A 27,285-nucleotide genomic window follows, 5' to 3' on the forward strand; every position below is an offset into this window, starting at 1 on the left:
TTTTATCAAGCAAGCATTTTACTCAGCATTATTTCAGAGCCAGTATAAACTGAAGTTTCTTTTATTTTTGCATGAGGGCTTTCCATGCTAGGAGAGAGAAGCTGCTATAAACTCTCATGGGTGTTTTAATGTTATCTGTGGCAGACACAGCACAGAAGAAAAAAAAAATCCAATTAATCACATTCATCCCTCATGAAAAATTTTGCAATATAGCAATTTTATCTTCTCATTTGTGCGAAACTTCTCAAGCTGTTTAGATATTTTGTCAAGTTCAACAAATTTACCTGTATTATTGAAAAACAAAATACAATGTGTTCTGGTCTTGACTGAGACCAGTGAAGAGACATAAAATGTCTTTTCTATTTAAAAATATATTTGCGTTGTGTGAACAAATTGATTAATTCACCATTGAGTTTTATCAGCCTAAAACATCCTCTCTTCCATGTACATCTGAAGAATGGCTTTCCAGTTCCAAGCGTTGTGTTTCTTATAGTACTTGAAACACATCTTTTTGATTTAGAAGCACTTCTCTGCTATATCTCAATGAACTCTTATTGATAGATGATAGCAGTGGTGCGTCAGAGCTGTGTAAGCATGGGGTCATTTCTGCTACCTCCAGACCTTTCAGTCTTAATTTAGAAGTCTGAAGCTAAGCCTTTATCAATGTCAAAATTCTTGGATAAGTACATGTGCCAACTGCTGGGGGTGCACTGGGGGCATGAGAAGGTCAGTGGTAAATTCACATTACACTGTATCAGCCTCTCAGGATTTAATCATTGGTCTCCAGTAAAGAATGTCAAATGAATGTCTAGTCTGTATATTGTTAATTCATTTCATCAGGTGTCTTGTTACTAGTTCAATGTAGCAGAATTGAGTTAAAGATTTTACAGTAGAATATTTGCCTAAGTACTCATGCTTCTGTCAGCTCCAGGGGAGGAGGAAGACCTTAAATCTATTGCTAGGAACCAAGAACTGTAGCTGGGAAAACTCTAAACTGAAAACCTCAGAACATGAAACACTGAACATGAATTTAAAAAATTTAGTCCTTTATGAAAAATGTGCATGGCAGAGACACTATACAAACAAGGCACTTTGGTACAGACCAAGATTTTCTTTTGATATAGACCAACCTCACACTGAAGAAGCACGCAATTGTGGCCCCAAAGATATGTCCAAGAAAAAGGAAGAAAATAAGTATATCAGAAAGTAATGTTTTTACAATTAAGTTCGATTTTGCATTAGTAGAAAAGATACTCCTGATCATTATCAGTCCCTACAAACAGCTATTTCCTCTAACCTGAACCTTCTTTCTACCCAGGTCGGTGGTCTCAGTCACGTACTGTGTCCAAGCTGCTCTCAACACCGCTCAAAGCAGGGGGATGTAGCAAAGCTTTCTGCACCCCTGTATAGCCTTTTATCACCTGTTAGAGCAGCCTCGATATCTGTCCATCACCCAGGGGAGCAGAAATAACAGAAACACGTGAAAGTTTTTGTCCATTCTCCTTTTTAGCTTGAGAATTCATTTTGATAGAGCAGCTAGCAAATGAGGGGCTGTTTCTGCTACCTGAGAATACTCTGCCAGCTGCTGAGGCTAGTACTATCACAGCCCCAGAAGGACTAAGGATCCAGGCCAATGAGTTCTACCATAGAGTTCAGTGGAATAGGATTACAGCCTTATAGTAGGTATTTTATTCAAATTGAAATGATATAGAATGTGTTTTCTGCAGAAATTGTATTATTACAGATTCCATGTGAAGGCACTTATCCTGCACAAAGTGAAGACCTGCTGGCTTCTGTAAGTATGATTTATATGCAGAGACCTTTGGCAGGGTTGGGACTAATGCAGTAATGCAAAACAAGAAAGACTGTAATTCTTAGCGTGCAGAAAAATGTACTGCACACAGCACTTCCACTATTTTCTCTCAACAACAAAACCCCAAGCTTAAAATGTTAGCTGGTGCTTTGAAAAGTGCCAGTTCCCCCATTCAATTTGGCAATAAACAAAAGCATGTTAAAAGTTTTCAGTTCACTAAGCAATCTATCATGCACAAGAATATATCACTAATGATATAATTACTCATGCATATGCTAGTCACACTTTTCCAGCAAACAAACAGCCTAAACAAAAGTATTGTTTGAATAGGATCATGCCTGACTTAGGCAGTACCAGTCTCTGTAAGGCTAGTTTTGCCTGAAATTGTAAGTGGTTTTCATTTGCTCTTAATCCCTGCCTCCTTTCCCTGCGCCCCCCACTCCAAATCAGAAACACATTTCACTTGATTATGGAGCTAATTTCCTTATCCAAGTAATATTAAAAAAGAGAAAAAAAAAAAAAAAAAACCACACCAACCCAAAACAAAAAACCACACACACACAAATCCACTTAAAAACAGAGGTCCAAATTAAACCTGCAAACAAAAAAGAAAGGTACTAAAAAAAACAACCAAAAGAATTGAAAATATTAGAGAGCACCTAACATCACCTTCAGTCAAATTTCCACAAAAACACCAAATGATGCATTTTATCTTCACACAGCCTTACAAACACACTGCTCTAAACTCCTTGAACATGACTTAAAAACCCTTATTAACATCTGTAGGATTAGTATGGAGTAAGACAAACCTGACCTCGTAATTTGTTACTTACACAAGATGTCCCAGCTAAGAGAATGGAACTGCTTGCAGTACTCAAGTCAGTGGAATTTGCCTTATTCTAGTATCGGTACACTGGCTGAGTAAGGACTGCACGACCGTTCCTTTACCCAACTGAACAGGAATATTTCTAACATAATGCTGAAATTCAGGTAGCCAAGTATTAGCAGTTGCACCTCTGATGCTTAGATAAAATTAAATTTGTCAGCTCACTCTCAGAAAACACAAATTAAACCATCAGGAGTGTTTGCTGGTGAAGAATCTTTAGATGAAGAGCTAGACGTTGAACTTCACGATGTTAAGTCTTTTTAATAGTTCTGAATGCTTCTTCAGCATCAACAAAAATGTCATGTCACAGTATAACACAAGTTTCTGGCTCCTTCTCAAACGGACAGTGCTGGGGCTTTATGCACTTGGATAGAAAGTGCGTCACTAACTACAAAACTTACTCCTCGGGATTAGAGCTTGTCTTCACTGATGTGTTAATTTGAAATAAGTTTGTCCCTTGCATGACTCATCTCCAAGCCCAAAAATTTCTGGCTCCATTTCCCTGGTGATTTACATGCAAACTAGCTGGCAATGGAATAAAAAGGCTCAAACCGAGAGCAAGCAGCTGATACTCAAAACCAGGCTGTGACTCACATACAGTTCCAGAGACAGACCAAGGAGGATGGCAATCATCACCGGGGGAAGCAGGTGAGAGAAATGTGGGGAAAATGGCTGTCAGCCCAGCTGGATCCATAAGACAACTTCTGTCCACTTAATAGTTTACTTTATATGATATGAAACACACAACAAACATGAACATTTATTGCTATTATAAAAGGGTGGGATAATAGGTTCCATCAGTTTATTTCTACATTAATTTTTCAAGTCTTTGAGATCCTGGTTTCCACTGCCTTTTTTTTTATTAACACTTTAAATACCATGCTTCTTTCATCCCTGAAAAAGCAGAAACCAAGCCAGATATTTCTCTTTCTGGAGGACAAGGCATATATCAGAATATTTACCCTCCCAATTTTGGCATTCAATTTATAGCAGACTTTTCTAGCAAATTCAAAGAAAGGGTAGTTATTAAAAGAACTGTAACAGCCTCACCCTGTGTATTACAGCTTGCACACCTAGTTGAAAACAAATTCACTGGTTTCTACCTTACCTCTCACAGCTAAACACTCACAAGTCTAAAGATTTTCATTATTTTAATTGCTTGCTGGGTGGTTTCAAGATGCCCATATTCACCACTCTTCTTGACTGCATTTATTTTAAAAAAGATGTGTTTAGAAACACTCTATTCCTTTGCCAGGATTGAACTACTTAGTACCATATGTCTAATTCCAGATTCAGGGTGTCCTTGTTATGAGTTTATACCAGTAAACATCATAAAATTTAGAAGGAGCAAGGTCAACTAGAAAGCTAACTGGTCAAGCAAACATTTTCTCACTGAAAAAAAGATAACGCCTTTTTCTTTTCCCCACACACCTTCCCCCCCAAGAGCTGTCTCTTTCAGCCAGCCTATCAAAGTAGAAAGGTACTTCAAACATATTCAGCCCAACCAAGTTTTCACTGCTGTCCTTGTTGGTGGTCCGTCATATGGAATGGTTTTAATACTTGGAAGCAATACCTTAAGTGTCAGAAAACAAGAACATTTTATTTCTGCAAGAAAGCTTTCCAGTACTACTAGTATTCTGGAAAAGAAAAAAATTCCTTGTAGTAGATTAAAAGGTGAAAAGCCAAAAGAAATCAAAGAAAAGTAGGAAACTATTCCTCATGGCACAGTTCAACTTATATCTCAACGTTGGGGGAAGGGCTATTATATATTTATTTTAAAACTCATTCAAGAATGATGGGGGGGACATTTTTTTCTGTCTCAGATTTCTAATGGCAAATGAAGTCTTTGGCTATGCATCAATCTATTTGGTACTAAGTTAGACTTAAATTACATTGACTCAGTAGAATTTTAGAAATGTAGTACGCAATGCACTGATGCAAGACATAGCTTGCTGAACAATGCAGGAGCTATAAGAAAATGCTCAATGTAAACATTTTTACACTTCTTCAGGAGCACTCAAAAATATTTGCTTTGAATCACTGTTTCTCCTTTTTCCCTGAAGATAAAGCAGTAAATGTGTCAAAAGTATAATGTACCATTCTGTCCAGATGTCACCTCAGTGAATAAAGGTGGCAGTATCTCATCGGGTCATATAAGATATTTTCTTCTACATTCATATAGGTGGTAAAAAAGATATAACAACTGAATTTTGAAAATATGTGGCCAAAGAATTTCATCTGCATGTAATTCTTAAGTACACACATAGCAACTGAATATGCAAAGGGGTTAGTGCAATCCTGTACAAAAATGAGAGTACAGTCCTGCCAGATTAAACCAGAACAAAATGTACTGTCTTGCATGTACAACATGAATCCATGCGTAATTTTGCTGGGCTAGAACAGAGTACAGTGTGTTCCTGTTAATATTTACTCATCTTCCATTTCAAACTGTAGGCTCGTCCTCTCAGATAGCAAATACTTTTGAATATTTAAGTAACAGCTAGTTCTATTTTACTAAGATTACTTACTAACAAAGGAATGAATGATCCTGATTAAACTGGCTCCCTGCTTGAAAAATATCACACACAACAGCCAAAGAAAACCCCTTTGAAACATTCCTGTGTTTGGAGGATGTAAGGAAACTAATCTTGTATCATGACGATGATGATGCTGCTATATAAAAATAATATCCATCTATCCCAACAAACTGGAAATTTTATTGGCCTGGATATGAGGAGCAGTGCAAGGTGGGGGAAGGGCAACTTGGGAAGATATGGAAGGATGACTTTTCCTGCAAGGGTCTCGTTGGCTAGCCAAAGAACAGCAGTTTTGGCCCACCTTCTTCTCCGATCCTCGTGCCACAGTCTCAGGATCCTCTCATCCCTCTTATCTATTCTACTCCCTTCCATGAACACAGATGGAGGTACGATCTTCACAGTAGATTGGATAAGATTGATCTCTTGTTTTGCTAGGGTCAAGTGCACAAGGTTTGCACTTTTCCAATTTTCAACTAAAATGATGTTAGCTTAGTATGTACAAGAACACCAGGACTCTGTAGGGATGCCCATAGGACAATTCTGGTGTTCAGGCAAAAAGAAGGAATGTATTTCCCACAGGCCAGCATGCCTTCACAGTGGGGCAAGATACAAAGTGAATTGCTAAAATTGAATTAAGGAATGGGAGAAGATGCTACTGAATTTTTTTTAAATTACATGTCAACCTTCCTGTACCAATTCCACTTCCATGCTGGATACATTAGGCAACTAAAAATGGCCTTTCAATGTACATACATTCCTCTCTCTATTCACCTGCATATCTGTACCACAACTACTACATACCAAGCCTATGCCTAACAGCTTACAAAAAAATCAACTATCTTGATGAAGACTGAATGATTTTCACCCTCTGGTTTAAGACTTCCTTCCATTCGTAGTTTAAATGTCATATGAAAGAGTAGAACGAAGCACAGAAAACAAGAAAAAAAATTAAGTTTTCTGGCTCAGTTTGACCACATGATAAAATTGAGTTTTGTATGAACATTTCAGCAAAAGCATAAGTAAGTTATAACTCTACATTATGACAAACCTGTTATTAACATCCTAGAAAGTTAAGGAGAATAATTTTTCTATTTATTGAAGAATTCTTGTAATTCAGGAAGGTAAACTAGAGATATAGATCAGTTCCCATCTGCACTCAATATATTTATTTTTGTTAATAAATAATTCTTTATGACTGAATTCCCTTTCAGAAGAAATTACAACTAATACAGTTGCTTTTATTTTCAACATTCTGATGTTTTAGCACCATTTTCAGTTCCAAGAATTAAAACTTAATTTCATACTAAGTGGCCACGAAGAGCAGGCTTCAAAGCCCAATCACATTCATGGAAGGACAAAAGCTAACCATATCCCAGGTCCAATTCAGATCCCAATGGAATTAATGGAAAACTTTCCATCACCAGATGGAACTGAGCTTGGAACTCACTCCTGTATAGAGCTATGCTGGTATCTGAGGTTTTTTGCAGGGGGGATTCATTTTGCTTGTTTTTTTAATTGGCTATGTTATTCACATAGTCCAAACAGTCTGTTCAAAGACTCAGACTATCTCTCAGTTATATCTGATTTATCATCTTCTCTAAAATGTCCTCCATTTAATAGAAGCTATTTTGATCAAAGCATATAACCTTTACAGTGATTTTCAACTACTGTCATTAAATGCAGCCTGATTTGCAGCTGCATTTTACCAACCTGTAAGTTTTTGCTTTCCCAGGTGTTTGGTCCAGGGGACATCTCATTTAAGCACCTTTTCTGTTGATAATCAAGACCCTCTAGTACAGCAAAAGTATGAATTATTGTAAACATATTTAAACTAAATTCAAAATATTTACAGTAGCTCAGCATGCTTTCTATTCCATCTTTTCTGCTTCCTTTTGTCTTCCTAAAAAGATACTCAGTCTAAAGCTTTAACAGACTCATCTCAGTTCTGTTTAGAGTAGTGATGAGCAAGCTATTTTTCTCAAAGTAGCTCCTGCAAGGAGACTATTTTTTCAAAATAGAGCTGCCAATCACTTGACAGAACCATACCTTGTGACTACCAGGCAAGTTTGGCTGTTCTCTGACTTTCAGAGGGAGTGTTTCCTCACAAATTCCCTCCTCTTACATTAAGAAATGTACTGTAAGTGTCTATGAATGTAATTCAGACAGTTTTGATGTGAAGCTCGACTGATTTCTGGAACATATTGTGTTATGAGTAAATTTCCACAGCATGCCACACATTTCCTAGGTTTACTTTAGATCTTTTGCCAAGATTAACAGCATTTCTTTCATGTTGCTTTCTTTACATTTATATCTATATTCCATGTTTAACATAATGTTTCTGTGGGTCTGGAGAAAGCATTAAAGATCTTTAACTTTAAAATTCATAATTTGTTGCTTTCTAAACACTCTGCTTCATCCATTATTACACTTTGCATTTGTTTCTTTATAATTCACTCAACCTTCCCTTCTGAAAACTTCATGAACCAATAAAATGTGCTGACTTTTCACAAGCTTGGAAATGCAAGATCTGCCTTATACTGATTTATCCATGAAATAAAACAATTTAGGGTAGCTTAAACAATGCACAGAAAGGACAACCACCTCTAATTCTGCACATACTACATAACTAACTATAAACATCTTTTAACACATCTAAATCAGTTGCTTTTGCCTCTACTACATTCTATTAAACCCTTACGTGGTTTTGGTTCATTATTTCTACAATTAAATGCCTTAATGTTCATTTCATATAGTGTGTTATCATTCAATTTGCTATAAATTTGATGTGCCTTCAAAAGGTAACACACACTTTGTATCTCAGAGTTACAAGAACGTGACAATCTCTGTCATTTTCACATGTGGCATACTGACCTGGTCATCATAACGGTAAGTGAGGAATTGTTCCCCCGTGGTATCCTCAAGAAAACTCCCCTGTGGAGAAAGTGCAAACTCAGGCAAGAAGTATGCACCTTGGGATTGCTCTGCTCTTGTCTGTAAGAGATTCAGAAAGGTCACATTACAGCTACTAAAAACACAAATTTTAAAAAACTCTATGTGTATAATTACAAAGACTAGATATGAACTTCTGGGGGAAAAAAAGAAGTTATGTGTTTTCAGACAAGGATTTCTGGGTGGATACTTTGCTACAGAGCTCTGTGACAAGGATATGCCAAATGCTTACAGAGGTCCAAAACCCAACACAATGCCTCAAATAGCAGGATCATCTAATAAACAAAAAGATACCATCTCTGGCTTATCAACCATCACTGCTGAAAGACACTGTGAAAACCCGCTAGAAAAGCAACATTTGGCTACACATTCTTTTCCCTTATACACTTCACTAGACTGTTACTGGCTGCTGCAGGTCATGGGCTTTTGGTTAAACGCAGTATATCAATTCTTACAGGAAGATACAAATACATAGAATCATAGAATAACTCAGCTTGGAAAATATCTTGAGAGCTCATCTAGTCCAGCCTTCTCAAAGTAGGGTAACCTATGAAACCATGACGTGGTGAATTACTTTCCCATCCTGCAGGAAGCTATTACTGCAAAGAAGAAATCTGAAGGGAGCGGGGAATGACTGGAGTGAACACCAGGCGGTACATATTAGTTCTGTACGCTATTCACAATTTGTGAACAGCATTTAAGAACAGACTGGGAGAGGAAGAAAGGCCTGTTTCAAGCTACAGAGGAGCTAATTCTGTCAGAATCAGTCAGTACCTCCAGCTGGGCTGTCTGCCACCTGGGCCCCTATTAGACAAATGGCTTTTGCTTAACTGATCTGTGCATGTTCAGTAATTGGAACACACCTGAAACGTGCTAGACATGCTGAACGCACATACGCTGTCGTTACATAGTAGGTCTAAAGCTTCCCAGATATGTAGCAAATGTACTGCACAGACTTCTAAATCCTTATTCCTACTACATTGTAACTTTATCCTGAGAAGCTAATTGGCTTGCATACTAGAGAAAATAAGCAATCATCTTTTGAATGCAGAATATTGAGTCCAGCTGTGGTAGGGAGAGAGTGGAAAGGGGCAAGGAGTTGAAAATCACCTTCCAAAAGGTTGAAACCTTTCAGGGAAGAAAACAAGCCCTGAAACGTACGAGTTACTGCTGGACATTTCCCAACGAGTCAACTTAATAAATGGGGTTTAATTAAACTGTTTGTTATATTTTGACATATACATAGTAATTTTACATGAAAGCTAGCACTTGCCATTGACCAGTTTCCAGACTGTTGGCTAGAACTGTATCAAATATAGGTGTGTAATTTCAGTGCCAGATAACTAGAGATTTCAAAAGTAATCCACGTAATTTAACCAGTTTGTGGTGGAAAAGGCAGGCTTTGCAAGACCTTCTGCAGTTTCTCTCCTGCACCAAGCTCACGACATATCATAAAAAGCAGATGAGATGTCATTTGCAGTATGGGTCTGGAGAAGCTTACATTGCTTTTGCTTACTCTTCTGCAAAGAAGAAGCTGTCAGCTTCTCAGACTGTAAACCCCATCATTCATGACAGCATTAGGTTAACATACTTGTTTTAAATCAAGCAATCGTCATATAAACTAGAAATAGTTTGCAAAGGACATGTCTAGACTAGGGTAAAGGTCATATTTTAGCACGCAAGACTGAACAAGATTTTAAAGAGGATTTTTTCATCAGGCCTGCATAAGAGTAATTCATGTTCACATCATGTTATCATGCCATTTCTATAAAGCCTGTTATAACAGTAGTCTACCTTGTACGCTTTAGCCATCTGACTTTATTTATGCAGAATTCAATCGTAAAATACGGAGAATAAATCTACATTTGATAACAATAGTTTCTCCATAAAGCAACGAAGAGATGTGCACAGTTATGCTCCATGCTGAATCCAAGCTGGCTGTAGCTGACACAGACCTTGTCATGTTGAGTATAACCCAGACGTGAAACTGGCTGACATAATCTGGCATTTTTCCCCACTGGTTTCAATGGGCTATCGATAGATCCTGTGTGAGGGAATATGGCAGTGATGTAATCCTATGATTTCAGCACAGGACTAATGGATAAGAGATATGCATTCTAAGTCTCAAGTGGCCTGGCTTAAAGTACTTAACATTTCTACCTCAGTTTCCCCAGATGTAAAATACAATTACAACACCAACTGACCTATATTAATGATATATTGTAAAATTCAGTTTATATTTGTAAAATACTTTGGAAAAGGATAGTGTTAAGTACTAGCAATTTATAACAGTATTTTTGAAAGATCTGCCTAATTTACGGGCAGAAGATAATCCAAATTACCCCACCACACTTCTTCGATAAATGTATGTATCACACTTTTTCCCTAGTTTCCTATAAAAAAAATTGTCAGTAGGATATTTAGCAATTAACTTGCTTGTGTTTCTCATCTTTATAAGCTAAAAATTAAAATAGAAATGTCTTTCAACATTCATCAGTATTATGCTTTGAATATAAAAGATGCCAACATTTGAAGCTAAAATAAAAATTTAATAAATATGACATGAGAAACTAAGGGCTTCTCAAACACATTCAGTTTTTGTATTAAAAAATGAGCAGCTAGCCACTAGAGAAGCAGAAGAATGCTTGATAGATTAATAAGGCAAGCAAAATCTGGCTTCCAAGCATGGAAAAATTCAGTGTAAAAGATGAATGTTTTATTAGGTTACACAGGAGGTTACAATGGAAACTGATCTGCTACCTACCTACTATAACCAAAGGAGGAGTGCAGCAAAGCATTTAATTGAAAATAAAAATCTAGGAACACACTATGAGTTGTCATGCAAACCAATGTTGAAGCCAAGTAATTACAGCTGATAAACAATACAAATCAAGAAGTTCATTTAAAAAAAAAAAAAAAATCAAAGCTTCAAATGCTCAAATAACTCTTGTATCAACTCAAAGTCGCAGAAAGTTTTTCCCTTCTAGATATAGGTACCTTCAAATAATCTGCATGTGTTCAATACACTTTCATTCATACATTGTTCTGAGCACAAAATATACTGTTTCCACTTAGTACATTTTATTCCCCACTAAGGAATCTACCAATATTCCTTGTGAAGCTTTTATATTTCTATGGGCACTGCTGCTTAAACAAAATTTGAGTCTGTGGGCTTATAGTATATTTGGGATCATCTCTGAATAACTTGGCTAATCCAGTATAAGTACATGTTTTAAACTAAAGACTGCAAGTGCAATTTTCAGAAAACAATTACATTTCACGCTAGCGTTTTAAGTCTTATTTGACAGCCAGTTTAATGTTATTAGCTTTAAGTTAAATGTGTCAAATTACAAGTACACTTAAGATTTAGAACAGGCATTTTAAAGCAGCTTTTATGATTTTATTAAGCACATGAAGACAGTAGAAGGTGATAATGTAGCCAAACCAGATATAATAATAATCACTACATAAAATTCATTGAATTTAATATATCAGGTAGCTAGGAAGCGTGTACTACTCTACTGACGAAGAAGAAAATTTAAAAGTCTGAAACAGATCGGCATTTCAAAATCTTTCTGGGTATCAGTTAATCGGGACATGTAACTTATTAGTCAGAAACTGAAAAAAATAAGGTCTTCCATTCTACACCATTCTATCTATGTTATCAAGGAGAACTATCCTGATAAATAGATGATGTATGTAAGTTCTAAGAAGCATAAAATGGCACTGTTCTTAATCGACGTCTTATGCACTGAGCACAGCTTTGATCTCAGGCTGTGATTGCTTCCTCACTCATCACCCCCCACCTGAGTGCTTAAAGACTAAATTACTCTTCCACTTTCAATTGCAGAAGAAAAAACGAACAGCTTATATCCAAGCTGGCAGTTTTTATATCTCCCTCCACACAGATTTGCATGTTACCATTTTTACTGCTGCCCAATTTCATTGCTTTGTATACTACTCTGACTGGAAGCATCTGCTTGAGTTGAAGTTGCCGATTTCAGGGATTTTATATTTTATGTTGTTAGTGAAAGTAAGAGGGATTATTATTGAGTACTTCCCAGCCAATGCTGACATTAGCAAGCAGCATGGCTGAGAAGGACTGAATCTGCTGATAAATAGTGTGCATTACTGAACACCCACATGAACAGTATTTGAAGGAGAGGGGCTTATTTTTAAGCAGCTGTAGTCAATCTAATGGACTGAGTATCTCTTAGTGACAGAAGCACAGGAGGTGGGCTGCTGGGACACATCTTCTAGTTCAGTTTGACCCAAAAGGAATCCCATTAGCACTCTCCGAAACCACTATACAACACAAACTACTTTAACTGGTCTTTTTCCTTGACACCCAGGATTCATATTAACTATTGCCATCCAACTCACTTGTAATTATCAGAGTAATCACTGAAATGTAGAGTTTCCTATGAATAAGAATTACAAATATTAATCATCGGTCATCCCTTCCAAGGTACAGATTAATGTCATCCAAGGATTTAAACTGTTACTGTAATTTCAGATAAATTAAAAAAATGTACTTTAGTCTACAGTTCTCAGGGATCATTTCATACAAAGGTTATGACAAAGTTCATCTGAACGTCATGATAATATGCCACTATACTACTTAATCATAGCCACAAGGAGATCAGAAAGTATATATAAATATGTTCCGTATTTATATATAAACAGCAGAAGTGAGCTTTCTGCAAAGTCTGTGTTGTGAAGGTCAAAAGATGAGAAAGCAGAGACAGAACGCCTCAAAGGAATTGCTTGAACATAATTAGAAATAAAATACTATTGTTTCAGGTACAGAGGAATTTTAAATTTTAGCATTTCTTGGCACCAAGAAGCACATTTCAAAAAAAAAAAAGGAAAAACTGTGCTCTTATGTACACTTCTTAATGCAAATCAGCATTACCTCAGTTTAAATCAATCATCCCCTAACTAACCCTGCATGCTTGCTGAAATTGGGAGTATAATGACAACAAACGGGTTTGTGTAAAGAAGGTTAAAACTTCAAAATTATCTATTTTAAATGCCAAAGATGACAAAATACCATACTCTTCCTGAAACTGCCTCAACAACTTGTTTTTAAAAAGAGGAACAGATAAAAGATAAAGGTCCAGTCACTTAGAGCTTTATAGTTATGCGCAACTGCACTATCTTGCCCAAAGTAAATTCTATTTAAAATAAAATAAAATAAATTAAAAAAAAGAGACCAGCACAGTGAAGGCAGTTTGCTTCCCATAGTTTTGTGGCTCTTTTATTAGTTCTTGTTGGAAGGGGGGAATTGGACAGGGTCTTGAGAGTGTCAGTTTCCAGAATCACTGTTTTAGGGGGAAAGATGGGAAAAGCAGATAAAGCGAGAAAACTATCTCCATTCTTAATGACTCGTAAATACACGTTTGTCAGATTAATATGCATGGCAAGTCCAATCATATACCAAAATGTGTGCCTTTTGATTTAATTCAAGTTAAATACCTGTCTAGGAAGCTGCTGTAGCATATGATTTACACCCCAGGGAAGTAATATACCAGCTAAGTAGCAGTTCGTTTTAATGGATTTTCAAGGACTCCAGTACAAAAATGTTAGATTGAGCATAGCACTCCAGCTTCACCACAACATGAAGTGTGTTAGTAGATAAACAAAGCCACATTAGCAGTTCAAAACTTCAGATATCTCCAGAGCAAGCAATCCTGATGAATAAATATCTAGTAAGACTCAGATTAGCTTTTGTTATGGCAAAGATTCACAAAAACAACTTCCTAATGCTAGACACTCTGAAACATTTAAAGACCCTCAGTTCACTTCAACTGAGTTTCCAGAGAAGCTGCCAGCAGCTCAGCATTTCTGGAGACCAAGTCAATTATTTAATTATTAAACTAAGAGGCCAGCATTTTAAACCATAATTAAACTATAAACATCATTTCTTCTAAAAAAAGAAAAAGGACTCAGCTGAACAGATGAAAGCCAAGCACTTCTTCATAAAAGAACCCTGAAACACTCAGCATGACTGTCAAATTTCATCAGGGAAGTCACAAGTGAAATTATGAGACAGCCTGAAAGACTGAAGCAAAAGTCCTTCCAGGGACAGACCTCAAGTGCGTGATTGTTTTTCCGTGGTGTGTGCTCTGTATTAAAGGCAAAGTTCTGACCTGATTTAAGCCCAAATCTAATGATTTTTCCTCTCATCTCTCATTCTCTCATCTCTCATTCTAGACCTATTTAGAACCTGTAGAAATAAAGCAAGCTTGGGAAAATGTGCCTGTAAGTTGGAGATACATACAAAGATAAGCAAAAGCAATTCATAAGTATTTTGCATAAGCCACCTATTTATGATATAGTAAAATGCTTTCAGCAAGCAACTTAGAAACTGAAAATCCAGCTATTATTTGAATAGCATCTACTATTGAAAACTGAACTTAAGCTATAACTACAGTCACATTCATAACCAAGAAAGCCACTGCCTGCATCATCTCAGCTGCTTAAACCAAGCCCATTCTGCACCTATTCAAGTATGAGGAGTTATTCCACTGAGTTGAACGTGCTTAAGATGACATCATGAAAACAACAGTGCTCAGTCCAAACCTTTTTTCATGCTGTAGGTTTGTACAACTTAAAGCCAACACTGAACACGACAAGGATAATGGAAATAATTTTGGTTTTAAATTAAGATACTATCTTTCCATCTTTTCAAAAGGATATTTCTACTAATTTTTTTCTAGATTAAATGTAAATACATTTTCTTTGGCATAGCTTGGGCAGCAGCCCGCAATCAACATATTTGGAAAATCTTTTTCTGTACCTTCTAAAATTTATACTAGTGATTAAGCTTTTGGATATTTATCAACATCTACTTATGTTTTCTCTTGCTATGGTCTGGCTAAAAGCTTAAACTTTTCACTGAAAGGCTACAGTAGTATTTAGCCAAAATCTCATTTAGTTTCAAAACCCAGCGTAAATATCAAATGTTTCATATTTCCAAAAGAAATATGAAGCCTGGAGTTTTCCTTCTTCCAATGAAGCTGCTTCTAAACTCTGTGTTAGGCAGACTCTGCCTTCTTTCCAAAGGATTGATTTGATGTGCCTAATACTTGCTTTTAAATGAGCTGCACTAGCAGACTGAGGTTGCGCCCAGTGATATCAGTGGCAAAGTTCCCACCCCCATCCTTACAGAGTCAGGGCCCAAATACCTCTGCAGCAAGACAACATCCCTTGCAGTATAACACTTACTATTAGGGCTGTGAATTACTCTAGATATATTCAATGATTTTTAGCTTTACATAAATAAGAGCCAAGGTGAAAAATACAGCACGCAGAAGAGATGACCCTAGAGCAGTTAATTTCCAATTATTATCAGAACGTTAGAGACTGTGGCTCAGATTCTGTTGTCAAAATATGCAATGCCCAATTATTTCTTTAAGTCTTTAGTCTAGCCTTGGGGGAATGGGCACAACAATATTTAAAGCCAATATTAAAAGCAATTTTATAGCATATAGACAAAACATATACTATAAAATCTGGGTATTACTATTACCACGGAGAGTAAAGTTTCACATACAAAGTGTACAAGCCCCTTCTCAAGAACAAGAAAAAAGGGTTGCAAAGATATGGATTTACCAGTAGGAAAAGAAGAAATTAGATAACAAAAAACCCCAGTAATTTTAATCCCTGCCCTCTGATTTTGTTTCACAGCAGTGATACTACTTATATTGCCAGCATAGTGGGATGTCTACTTGGTCTCCTTACAGATGCTGAGAAGCTGCATTAAGTATACCAATGGCATCAGTGTTGAAAGGCTGAGAGGAGCTGGCAGTATGGTGAGAAGGGACTGTACCTGCTGTATGGAGGGAAAGAAATTCATTCTTGAACTCATATCTCCTGTATACACTGCTTGATTATTTGCATTTTTCTACTTCTTGTTTATGTGTTTTATATAAAGGTCTTGTTCAACAATTTCTTATATAAAACACTGCCTTACGATAATGTGAAATTCTAACTGCTCTGAATAATGAAGGAAGATTATACCTGCACCTTCTCAGAGGCTTGATGCTTTGGGGGCAGAGGGATTGGTTGAGGGATGTTTTCACTTTTTTTTTTTTTTTTTTTTTTTTTTAAGATGGAAGTTTTACTAAGATGAACACTCCTCTGTGCCTAGACAGTGAAAGGGAAGGAATACCTTGTTAAAAAAAAAACACACACAACTGAAAATGAGACAAAATACCATTTCACTAAAACCTCTTTCTAAAGTCTTGCAAGCAAGACAGACGTAGATGACTGAAGTCTTTAAAAAGTTGGGGGGGTTTATCCCTTCTTTCAGCATATGTTCCACTCTTCCAAACAAAACCCTCCTTTTGTTCTTTATTTAGTAACCTAATAAGTGGTAAAATTCTTATCATAAATCAAGACCTTTCAGCATTATTGGAGCATGTTCTCATGGAACTCTATTTATCTCTTATTCATTGAAGGTTTCTAAGGGTTCTTATGATCTCCATAGCAAAAAATATGCTACAAAAGTGCTTCCAGCATCCTTAGTAAAGAAACCAGGATAATCTGTAGTTTTTTGGGTTGTTGTTTTTAAGTTGCGCTGTGATTTAACCCAGCAGGTAGCTAAACACCACACAGCCATTCACCCTCTCCCCCCTCTCTGCAAGATGGTGGAGAGAATCAGAAAAAAAGGTAAAACTCGTGGGTTCAAATAAAGACAGTTTAATAGGATAGAAAAGGAAGGGAAATTAATAATAATTATAAAAGAATATATAAAACAAGTGATGTCCAATATAATTGCTCACCACCTACTGACTGAGTCCAGCCAGTCCCCAAGCAGCAATCAGCAGCTCCCAGCCAGCTTCCCCCAGTTTTATTGTTCAGCATGACCTCGTATGGTCTGGAATATCCCGTTGGTCAGCTGGGGTCAGCTGTCCCGGCTGTGTTGCCTCTCAGTTTCTTGCACCCCAGCCTCCTCACTAGCAGGGCATGCGAGAAGCTGAAGAGTCCTTGACTGAATATAAGCACTGCTCAGCAACAAAGAAAACATCAGTGTGTTAACATTATTCTCATCCTAAATTCAAAACATAGCACTGTACCAGCTATTAGTAAGAAAATTAACTCTGTCCCAGACAAAACCAGGACCATTTTGTTAAAGTGACCTTTACCATGAACGCCATGTGGTGAAAGAATTATTTTGCTAAACTGACAAACTTCTAACAAATAGACTCATTTGCAGGAAACAAACTTGCTTGTCTACCTATGGACATGATTGCAGCTCCAGTTAACACACTAGAGGAGACTGGAAGCATAATCTTTGAGGAGCAGCAGATTTATTTACAAAAGGCAAAAAAGGAGCATAGTTTAAGGCTACACAGGATCACTGTCAGAGGCAGTGGAATTATAAAGTAAAAAAAAAAAATCAGCACATGCACTGAATGAAGATTCACATTGCTGAAGGAGTAGAAGAACAAACTAAATAAAATGAGCAAACATACAGTGTGATTCCTTCATTGATCAATAGGAGCCTTTATCATGGAGGGGCAAGACACTTTAGTACCTTTGGCAGGCCATACATTAACATAGACCTCAGGATTATTCAATAACAGCAAAAAAAAAAAATTACAATTGTGGGCCACACGATACAAAAGAGAGGCTGTAGCAGGCTATGGGCTGCAGATGCCTAATTCTTTACTAATGAGATAAATAGCTCCCAATAGGCTTGCAAGGGCAACATCACCGTTTTCTAATAAATCACTTCCTTCTCACCCTCTTCCCCAATATTCAGGCTGGACAATTGCTCTAATGCTAAAGAAATTGTACAAGAAAGGTATGTATGATCACAGATAACCAGCAATTGCATCTAAACAGGAAGCCTCCTACAAGCTAACATCAAGCAAGAATTTTGGGCAGGTGAAACTTCACAGCACCATTTTGTAAGTAATCCTGCACAGCACTTGCAAAATGCTCCTTTGTTTTCACTTGGACACAGTGACATGCCCACACTGATGTGACTGCAGGATTATGCATAGATATGACCAACCTTTCCACACAGAAGTTTAAACACACCGAGGAAGATGATACAGGTGGCTGGAAATCTGCATATAAATATGTGAGCAAAATGGGATCTAGCACATTGCTGGGTACTGCAAAAAAAAATTTATTAGCCACCATCAGATAAATAGGCTAATAATGAGAGAATGTAGGAGACAAGACTTTACGCAATACTTAGTTCCTATAAAGTACATTACAGAGTTAGAAAACACACTTAGCTCTTATATACTATAGTATTATAGTACTATTCATCAAGAGATCTCATGACTCAAAGTTGTCATTATCCTCATTTTACAATGGCTGCTCTCAGGAGAGTCTGGCTAAGAATGACATCGGGACTCCTGACTCAGATTTTCCCAATTCTTTTTAATTTAAATTATAACCTTAATGTTATGAATGTTATGTTATGTTAGCGTGATTATTTATATTTAATTTCCTTTTGAGTTTTTTCTTTAATAGTGATATAATTTGAACTGACATAGTAACATGCTTTTCATATACTTCAGTTGAAATTGTGCCTAAGGGCAGTGAAATTCTCATCCATAAGCTGTGTAAGGAAAAAAAACTGGCACTCAGAAGCCAAACACCTGCTAGAACTAGTGGCGGATCCAGATTTTTAAGAGAATTCCTGTGGCATAATGAAAACACAAAGAAGGGAAACGTGTGGGGCAATGGAATGATATTAAAACCACTGAACCTGGGGGTGGAGGGGCGAAGAATCCTAAACCACTGTATACTTCAGAGCTAAATACTGAAGATCTTAACATTAAAGATGTTCACAATTGTAATTATAAGCAGAGACTTCTGCAATGTGGGTAAGGCTGAACAGTGACTCTATCATATATTGCAGGGCACTACCATGCCTTTCACTGCTAATTATAGAGTCTTCTCCCTGTTCCTCAATCTCAGTACATCTGCTTGCGATTCAGGTGGCAAAGGAAAACTGGCAAGTATTCAGCCCCCAAAAAGCCTGGCCTAGCACAAACAATTTTTCATCATTGCATACTGTTTATGCAGTGTTGTCATCAGCAACAGCATGGTGTTTATCATGAACTGAACAGGTAGATGAAATGTACGAAATTGCTCTGCTACTGTAAATTGCTACACATTCTCGTAACAGAAACAGACCTGGAAACAAGCAAACTCTCAGCCACCAAGAACTGGAATAATTTCTCAATAAGAAAATACATCTTTGGTGCAACTATTTTGAAGATCAAATAGCCCAAAACTCAAGGTGGAGAACAGAAAGACCATGCAACTATGCAACTCTGACAGATCAGGAAGACAGAAAGTTTGACAAACATTACCATCACAAAGCTCCTCAATGAAAGACACCCTCAAAGAGTCCTGTAAACACCATATAAACAGGTATAATCCAGTAATACGAAGAATAAGGTGGCAAGAATCCTCTTCAGAGAAGAGTCAAATCGAATTACTGTAGGATACATAAATATCCCCCTAAAAAAGAATATACTTATGTCATACACACAAAGGTCACCCAGCTATACTTAAATAACTAATACCGAATTAACACAAGAACAACCTTTATCAATCAGTGGTGTTTGCTGACCTACTTCAGTGACTTCCGCAATGAATAAATACATATATAAGGTTGTGTAAAGGCTTGCACATCCACAGATCAACAGAGCAAAATTGCTCAGGTAAGTGGAGAACTGAACTCAGTGGTGCCAGAACTTCTCTTGTTCCAAAGGTACTAACATGACCTGCACGAAACAGGCCACAGAACTAGGTGAGGAAATTTCTGCAAGTTCATCACTTCTTTTTAACATAGGAAACATTTTCTAAAAGGTTCAGTCAGTTTAGAGTGCACCAAGGAAAAGGGGATATACATTATTTCCTCACTTAATTACCTCCATCACAAAAATTCTGCGTATTTTTGCTCTGAACTTGCCTAGCTTCTGATTTCGGCCTTTGGATGGGCCTGGGAGGTGGGGGTAGTGTGCGCTATATTACACTTCCTGTATTATCAGAAGTAATTTTCTTCCTTTTCCTTAAAAAAGTTTGGAAAGGTGATGTGTGGTAGCCTAACAGCACCCACATGACCAAAATACTTAGAAACATACTCCTAGTACTGCTATCCCATGGAACAGGAGAGTTTGGGCTAACGCTGTTCTTCATCCACCTTTCTCAGCAGAGCACTGAGAGCACCTGCTACCATCTTGTCAACACAACTTCAAAAAGGGGCCTGGGGTGAAGAGGTATCCCAAAATTCTAGTTACAAAGACAGACCACCCTGAGTAAAAGTGTAAGTAATCGAAATGGTTCTCCTCCCTGTTACCTCTAGCTGATGAATCCTTTCTCACCTGAAAGAAATTAGACTGTAGAGAATGCCACAGCCAGATGTTCACTCTCAGGCTAACTTATGATTTACAACAGCTCACCACATGAATGTGTCTAACACATGGCGAGGGAAACGTGATTTTTTCCACTGTTAGTTTTCCACCACTTCTGATAATTTTAGTGATGTTAACCCAGTTCTTCACCTACTCTTCTTTCTCCATTGCAGTAAGTCCCTCTGCAGGGTTTATGGACTGAGCAGCCTAGCACATTGACTCGGTCAGGCACATTTTCACAATAAGGAAGCAGTTAAATGGTCATGGCTCTGCTGCAGGAATGTTGGTTTAAGGCTATTAATAAGGCACATGAGGTGAATGCCTTTCAGCCAAGCGCCCTCCACGTGTGCACACCTGTTTCAGCATGATTTTAAAAAAATTCCCAAAAGAAACTGTTCACAGCACGCAGTCTCTAAGTCTCAAATAAGTTTCTGCAAATACTTTAGAGCTTTTAACCTTTTTGTGCTTTACTGATGTCAGGAATACCATTACACCAACCACCAGGTAAAGCATCCTACTTCCTAGTAAACCGTTTTTCCCTAAGAAATTATTTTGGTCTTATTAGCACATCTCATCTACCACTTTGAGATTGTCACTGACTTCCAGTATCGTGATCATTCCCACCTGATCTTCTGCTGCCAAAATGCTTTCCCTGACCCAGGCCCACTGTTCAAACATCTCAACTCACCTCTCCAGCATGCATCCATCCATATGTATTTAACTTAGCCTCATTTAAATGTCAGCCAAACTATTCCCTCAGTCCAGTGATGCCAGCTCTGGTATCTTTGATCCACCCATTTGCTAACTCCCTGTTAAAACTCTTGGGGAGAGAGAGGATGGTTTTTCTCCAAGGGTACTTTGCCTTTGTCTCTTACCAGTAAAAGCATCTCAAGCAGGGCAAGGTTTTAACTGTGTGTTGTATTGAGCTGAACACACTGTCCAGCACTAACAAAGCAAAGGCTGACTAGAAAAAGGTCAATAAGTGGACAAAACCCAAATATAACAAAAGAAGCGAAGCACCCCAAAAAAAGGCAAAGTCTTCAAATCGGAAAAGACCAAGTATTAAAGAGGACCTACTGTTAATCTGAAGATTGTCCCCTTCCTGGTCACAATTTACCTACTAGCATTAACTGACAGTATTTCACATGTACACTTACAATAAGCCACTACCTAGATAACTATGCTTTAGCAGTAAAAAATACAGCAATTAAAAGGTCACATGACAGGCCCTGCAGGCATCTCTTCACTGACAACTGTTAAGACTAATGGTCATTAGTTTAATGACTCTCGGTTTTGTTCGTCTACATAATGTGTACAGCAACACTGCAGGACTGATATGCTGAAGGGGAAAGGGCTCTTACTGAGGTGAGAAAAGATAAACACAGGATCTGCTGCTGGAAAGAATGAAATAAATCCTCTGAACAAACCAGAATTGCTGAAATGTTAAAAGACACAGCCAAGCAAGTCAGACATAGAATGAAAATAGAAACTGCTAATTCAGAACAGGATGCCTGCTCTAATCAAGATAGTTTCAACGCTAAAATTTTATTACCCATCTTCCATGACCAGCAAAAAATTTCATTAAGCAGTTTTAAAATGTTCCAGGTGATTACAGAATGACATTCAATGAACATGACAACAGAAAAAGGATGAAAAATTGACATTACATTTGTAATTCAAAGGCACAACATTGTCTAACGTTTTGGAATTTAAAAAAGTATGATGCTTTCTTAAATGCTCTGCATTTTCTTTTTTAAATATTTTAAGCAGCAAGTGTCTTCACTGTGACTGATCTCATCAACATAACATTTTTAACCCTCTAATGGTCTATATTCCAAATGCAACCAGTAGCGAGTATAAGTGATTAACACAGGTATCACAGAAGGAACATTAAAAGAGAGGCCATGTGATTACATTCCTAGTCACTCATCTTGTATTCACACTCAAACAGCTGAAGTGGAGTGAATTGCTTCGCTATGTGTGCACAGCTCTGGGAACTTGGCTACCATATCCACAATATGTGATTTGCCAATACATACCACCTGCATACTGAGGGAACGGAAGACCTTCCTGTGGAGGAATATCTTCCCATCCTGTGTGGGTGTACAGAAGCAGATGTGTACGTACAGTGGATAGCTCCCAGGACAGATGAATTGAGACATGTTATAAGTCATGCATGGCTTTCCAATAATGATTATCTTTCTACAGGAAATTTAACAAAATAATTTTACTCCTTCAGAATACTGGATTGGAGTTTATGATGGCATAGCAGATGGCTAGTAAGATGAATTATCTTGTTTCCTTCTCTTTTCTAGCTGTTTGAAGAACCTAATTGTAGGGGGTGATAACTGTTCCAGCACGTACCTAGTTACTGGAACTTCACTGAATCTTCTGGCAACTAAAAATTAGACACACAACTGTACAGCAAATAGAGGCTGTAGCTAAGCTCCTGAAAAGCCCTCCTACCTTGACCAATACAGGAAAGGCCGTGGAGGGACTGACTCTTGTTGTTGCTTCTGGTATAATCAAATCTTTTAACGCATTTGTCTTGCATGCAAAATGTGACATAGACATCTTTCAGAAGGCAAGTCATTCAGCCTCCCCTCCTTCAACAAAGTGGAAAACACCACTATTTTTCACAGAAGTAGGACAACTACTAAGGAATCCTTTCAAAAGCAGCTTTTATATACTGGATTCTAAAAGAGTACACATAATCTTGGTTTGTCCACTTGACCTTGTCTTTTGAAAAGCTGTCTTGTCTCTTGTAGGACAAGGGATACTCCGCTCACTACTTTCAAAAACAGCAAGGGCAAGGGAAAACACAGCATTTCCAATACTTGCCTGATTTCTAACCAGCAGTGCAAAATCACCTATTCTTGCATATCTAGCAGCTTCTCTTTTACCGCTGCCATTTGCACATAAGGTTAAACAGGATTCTTGACAGCATAGTTTAATTTTAAAGATTTACAGAAGGGCACTATTCCTACAGAATATTTTTCAACTATTCCTGAGCACTTTTGGATGGATCTGTGCAATAACCTCCCCTGAATTTTCTTATCCGCAGTCAGCTCTTAGTTTGCCAGTACAAGCTAATGTGAGATAGCAGGCCAACCCTAACAGTTCAATAGCTAAAGGTTTAGCATGGTTCCAGATTCTCATATGTTTGTCTTTAGCATTCTAAGACTATTCAAAATACAGACAGAATCCAAGAACAATGGACTGTGCAAAGGCAGGGAAATAAATTCATCCGCCCTTTTATTTAATTGCAGAGAATTCCTTTTGCCCTAGGTATCTATAACTTCTCAGGCTAAAGCAACCCTGACACTAGAAACTGCTACAGGTAGAACCTACACAATCTACTAAATTTGCAGTGGTGTAAAATACTGCGCTCTTCCTGATTCAGTCAATCTATTCTTATCCTGCATAATTACACATCTCTTCACATTCTCCACTGCTTTACAAATTGTAAACAAACCGCACAAATTGACGGTCTCACTCTCACAATCAAGCTGTGCTGACTGTGGCAGTAATCCTATTTTCATTTGCACTTTTTACAGGCCTGGCTCCTCTGCGCTTCATACAGAGTAAAATGTTATTATATGAAGCCTAAACAGCATCCATTTTAAATATCAAGACTCGAATATAAATCTTAGCCTGTGTATTTCTCTGCAAGCTTGGCCGTACTTGGAATTACAAGTCCAGAACATCTCCATTTCAGAGCCCAGTCCTTTTTGCCAAGAGATATGGTTCTTTTATCCTCATTATAGTGGGAAAAAAAGCCAACTTGCTGGTCTGACTCAGGCTGTAATTATTCTGTGCCTTTATACAAGCTTTTTATAGTTCCTGGTAAAAGGCTGAAGTGAATCCTACACATCCACACAAGGTCTGAAAGTTGTTGCCCTCTTGCAGAAAACCATCGAAAAATGACTGAATGAGATTTGTCCCTTCTCTATGTGCTTTTCCTTTCTTAGGGTTAGGATGATGCATGCAGTGATTTTGCTCATTTTGCATTACTCCAGCTTTAATAACAGAGGAGGAGTCTGACTGCAATTTTTTCTGTAAAAAAATGCAACAAATTTCTCAAAAAAGCCTGATTGCCTACTTAAAATCTTCAAAGAAGCAACTACGCACTTTAAAAGGAAATATGGAACAATAATAAAACTTCCAAGTCAAAATGCCTATACCAACAAGATTTAGTATGGTCTCTGTATCTCAAAATAAGCCAAAACTATCTATTCCTGCCATTTACAAACACAGAATCATTCCAAATTGCATAAAAACCATAAGAATCCAAATCAGTCACAAGCATTTCACAGATTAATCAAATGTCTCATGCAGACCAGGAAAACACAGGGCTACGCTGCCCTCCTGGTTTTGCTCCTTCAGCATCGAGCAAAAACCCAATACCTATTCTAAATCAATGTGTTCCATACTACTGCTTCCTGGGAGACTGGGGGGTGAAAACATGTAGGAAAAAGAGCACCATTCTCCCAGGTCTTTACAAGCTATAAAAATCATATTTTAAAATGCCAGTAATATAACAGGAAACGTTGCACTTAAACTCTCAAGTCTACTGTGAGTGGGCAAATGCAAAAATAGGGCACCCCACTTCAATATTCCACCTACTACTACTCATTTTTTTTCTCCTCTCATATATATGAAAAACAGCCAATTTGTACTATTTTCAGAATACTATTCCAGGAACAAAGGAAGTTAATGTACAGCACATTTGAAACAAAGTCAAAATACAAAAACCAAATTCAGCTTCAGTTGAGAAATGTTTTAAATAAATTAAAGTTAATAGAATAAACCCTTCTCTGTAAATCACTTCTTATAATTTCCTTTAGTTAAAGATAACAACATATTGGATTTAAGTCCATACATAACATATCAAATGCTTTTTTTTTTTTACAGAGGATCTATTCATAGCAGCTTGTATTTGCAACATATGCAGCAAATTATACTATTAAACACTTAATCCTAATAAAGTTTAAATTTCAGTCCTAACAATAAAGCTTGCACAAATCCTGCTATACTTGAAATAGGATTCTAGAAATAACCAATAAAAGTCATAGGTAACTATCATGACAATTAATAACTGAACATTTGAGATGTAAAGTTAGCTGTTTACATTAAAATGTTCTGATGAAATATTAAGAACAATTCTGAATATCTTTTCAATTGGTAAACAAAAATAATGTAAACATTAACAAGATACAGGAAAATAACACGTAGGTGAGAGCCCTGTGAGTCAGTTTACATGTCTCTCAAAAATGTGAGCTCTTACGTGCACTCCATGGCAGCTGTGAATTGACTGATCCCACTGAGAGGCCTTTGCAACTCCAACACCTTACAGAACAGCCGAGTACAGCACCAACCCTCATGCAAATCCACAGCAGGAGAAAAATTGCTACTGCAGTAGAGAGCCTCTGGTACTAACAGCCCATTAAAAAAAAAAAAAAAAAAAAAAAGCATAGGCTGCTACAGCAGCCCTCCAGAAAGAGGAACGGATGTAGATGAGCTACACCAGCATTTGCAAAGCTGAACAGAACTTAACAACTGTCAATGAACAGAATTTAACAGGCATCAGCGCAATGCCTCCGCAAAGAGCAGTAACAGTTTCCGAAAGCAAAATCCATTGGAATCAAGCATGTCCCAATCTAAATTTTATGTCAATTCAAGCATTCCATATATTACATCTGACCTATCTGATGTTAATTATGCAGCTCTGAACAGGATTTTCTTCTAAGCTACCTTATTAAAGAGCCACTTCTAACACAAAAGATAGATCAGGCAAGCAGGCCCCCATTTTATGAGACCAATCATGCCACTGCAAGCCCCAGCTCAAGCAGATACTCAGCCTAGCAAGCTGCAGCATCCTTCAACATGAAACATCAGTCCTCATTTTTCTTGACTCATGTTCTCATTTAGATATGCAAAAACATCTCATTGTGCCTATTTTCTCAACTAAATATAACACCAGGCTAAATCAGCGTATATTGGTTTATACAGCAGCCCTGTAACTTATATGCAAAGAAGAGCCCATCAGGAACCTGCAGTTATCTAAAACTCAACTAAAGACAATCTCCTGAGACTTTGTTAGTGCAATTACATACACTATACATGCCCATGTAACCATATAGGATACATATGGGAATTGAAGTTCTAAAGTTTTAGCGGTGAATTGAGGCTTTCAGCATTGCACACTGCCACCTAAAATGGGCAATGATACATATATATATATATTTAGGGATGTTAAACGCTCCTTTAAAAAGAACTTCTCTGCAAAGGCATATACACTTTAACAGGTACATTACATACTTTTGCTTTAACTTAAAGATACAGGTGTAATTTCTTAGAATAATATAGATATCTAACTTTTTCAAACTCATCAATCTTAGACACTGAAAACGTCACCAAGAATTTGGGTTCTTCATCAAAAGGACAGGTTAATGGAACTGGACTTGCCTTGTATCACTTCAGGAATCAGATTATTATAAAAATTAAGAAACTGCCTAAGTAGTATGGAATAATTTCATGAAGGGGTTCAGAGTGGTCTGATTTTCAGAAGAGCTGGGGAAGAACTAGCAGGTGCAAGGATGTTGTACCAGAAAACTGTTCTCTCAGGAGACCAGACAGAGTTGATGACATGGGAAACTTGGGTTGCCAACTTTCTGCAGAGTATATAACCCTGAAACTCTGGGAAAA

At 37.4% G+C, this 27,285-nt stretch overlaps 1 protein-coding gene across 3 annotated transcripts in view; it reads right to left on the minus strand.

Moving 5' to 3' along the window:
* Positions 1-27,285, minus strand: part of ADAMTSL3 (ADAMTS like 3) — a 203,184-nt gene that overhangs the window by 147,347 nt on the left and 28,552 nt on the right. For all 3 annotated transcript variants that reach the window (XM_055715864.1, XM_055715863.1, XM_055715862.1), the window contains one exon: positions 8,108-8,227. In XM_055715864.1, coding sequence (XP_055571839.1) covers positions 8,108-8,227 — 120 coding nt within the window. The remainder of the gene's footprint in view (positions 1-8,107; positions 8,228-27,285) is intronic.

The sequence above is a fragment of the Falco cherrug genome, chromosome 7 (assembly GCF_023634085.1).
Source record: "Falco cherrug isolate bFalChe1 chromosome 7, bFalChe1.pri, whole genome shotgun sequence".
NCBI lineage: Eukaryota > Metazoa > Chordata > Aves > Falconiformes > Falconidae > Falco > Falco cherrug.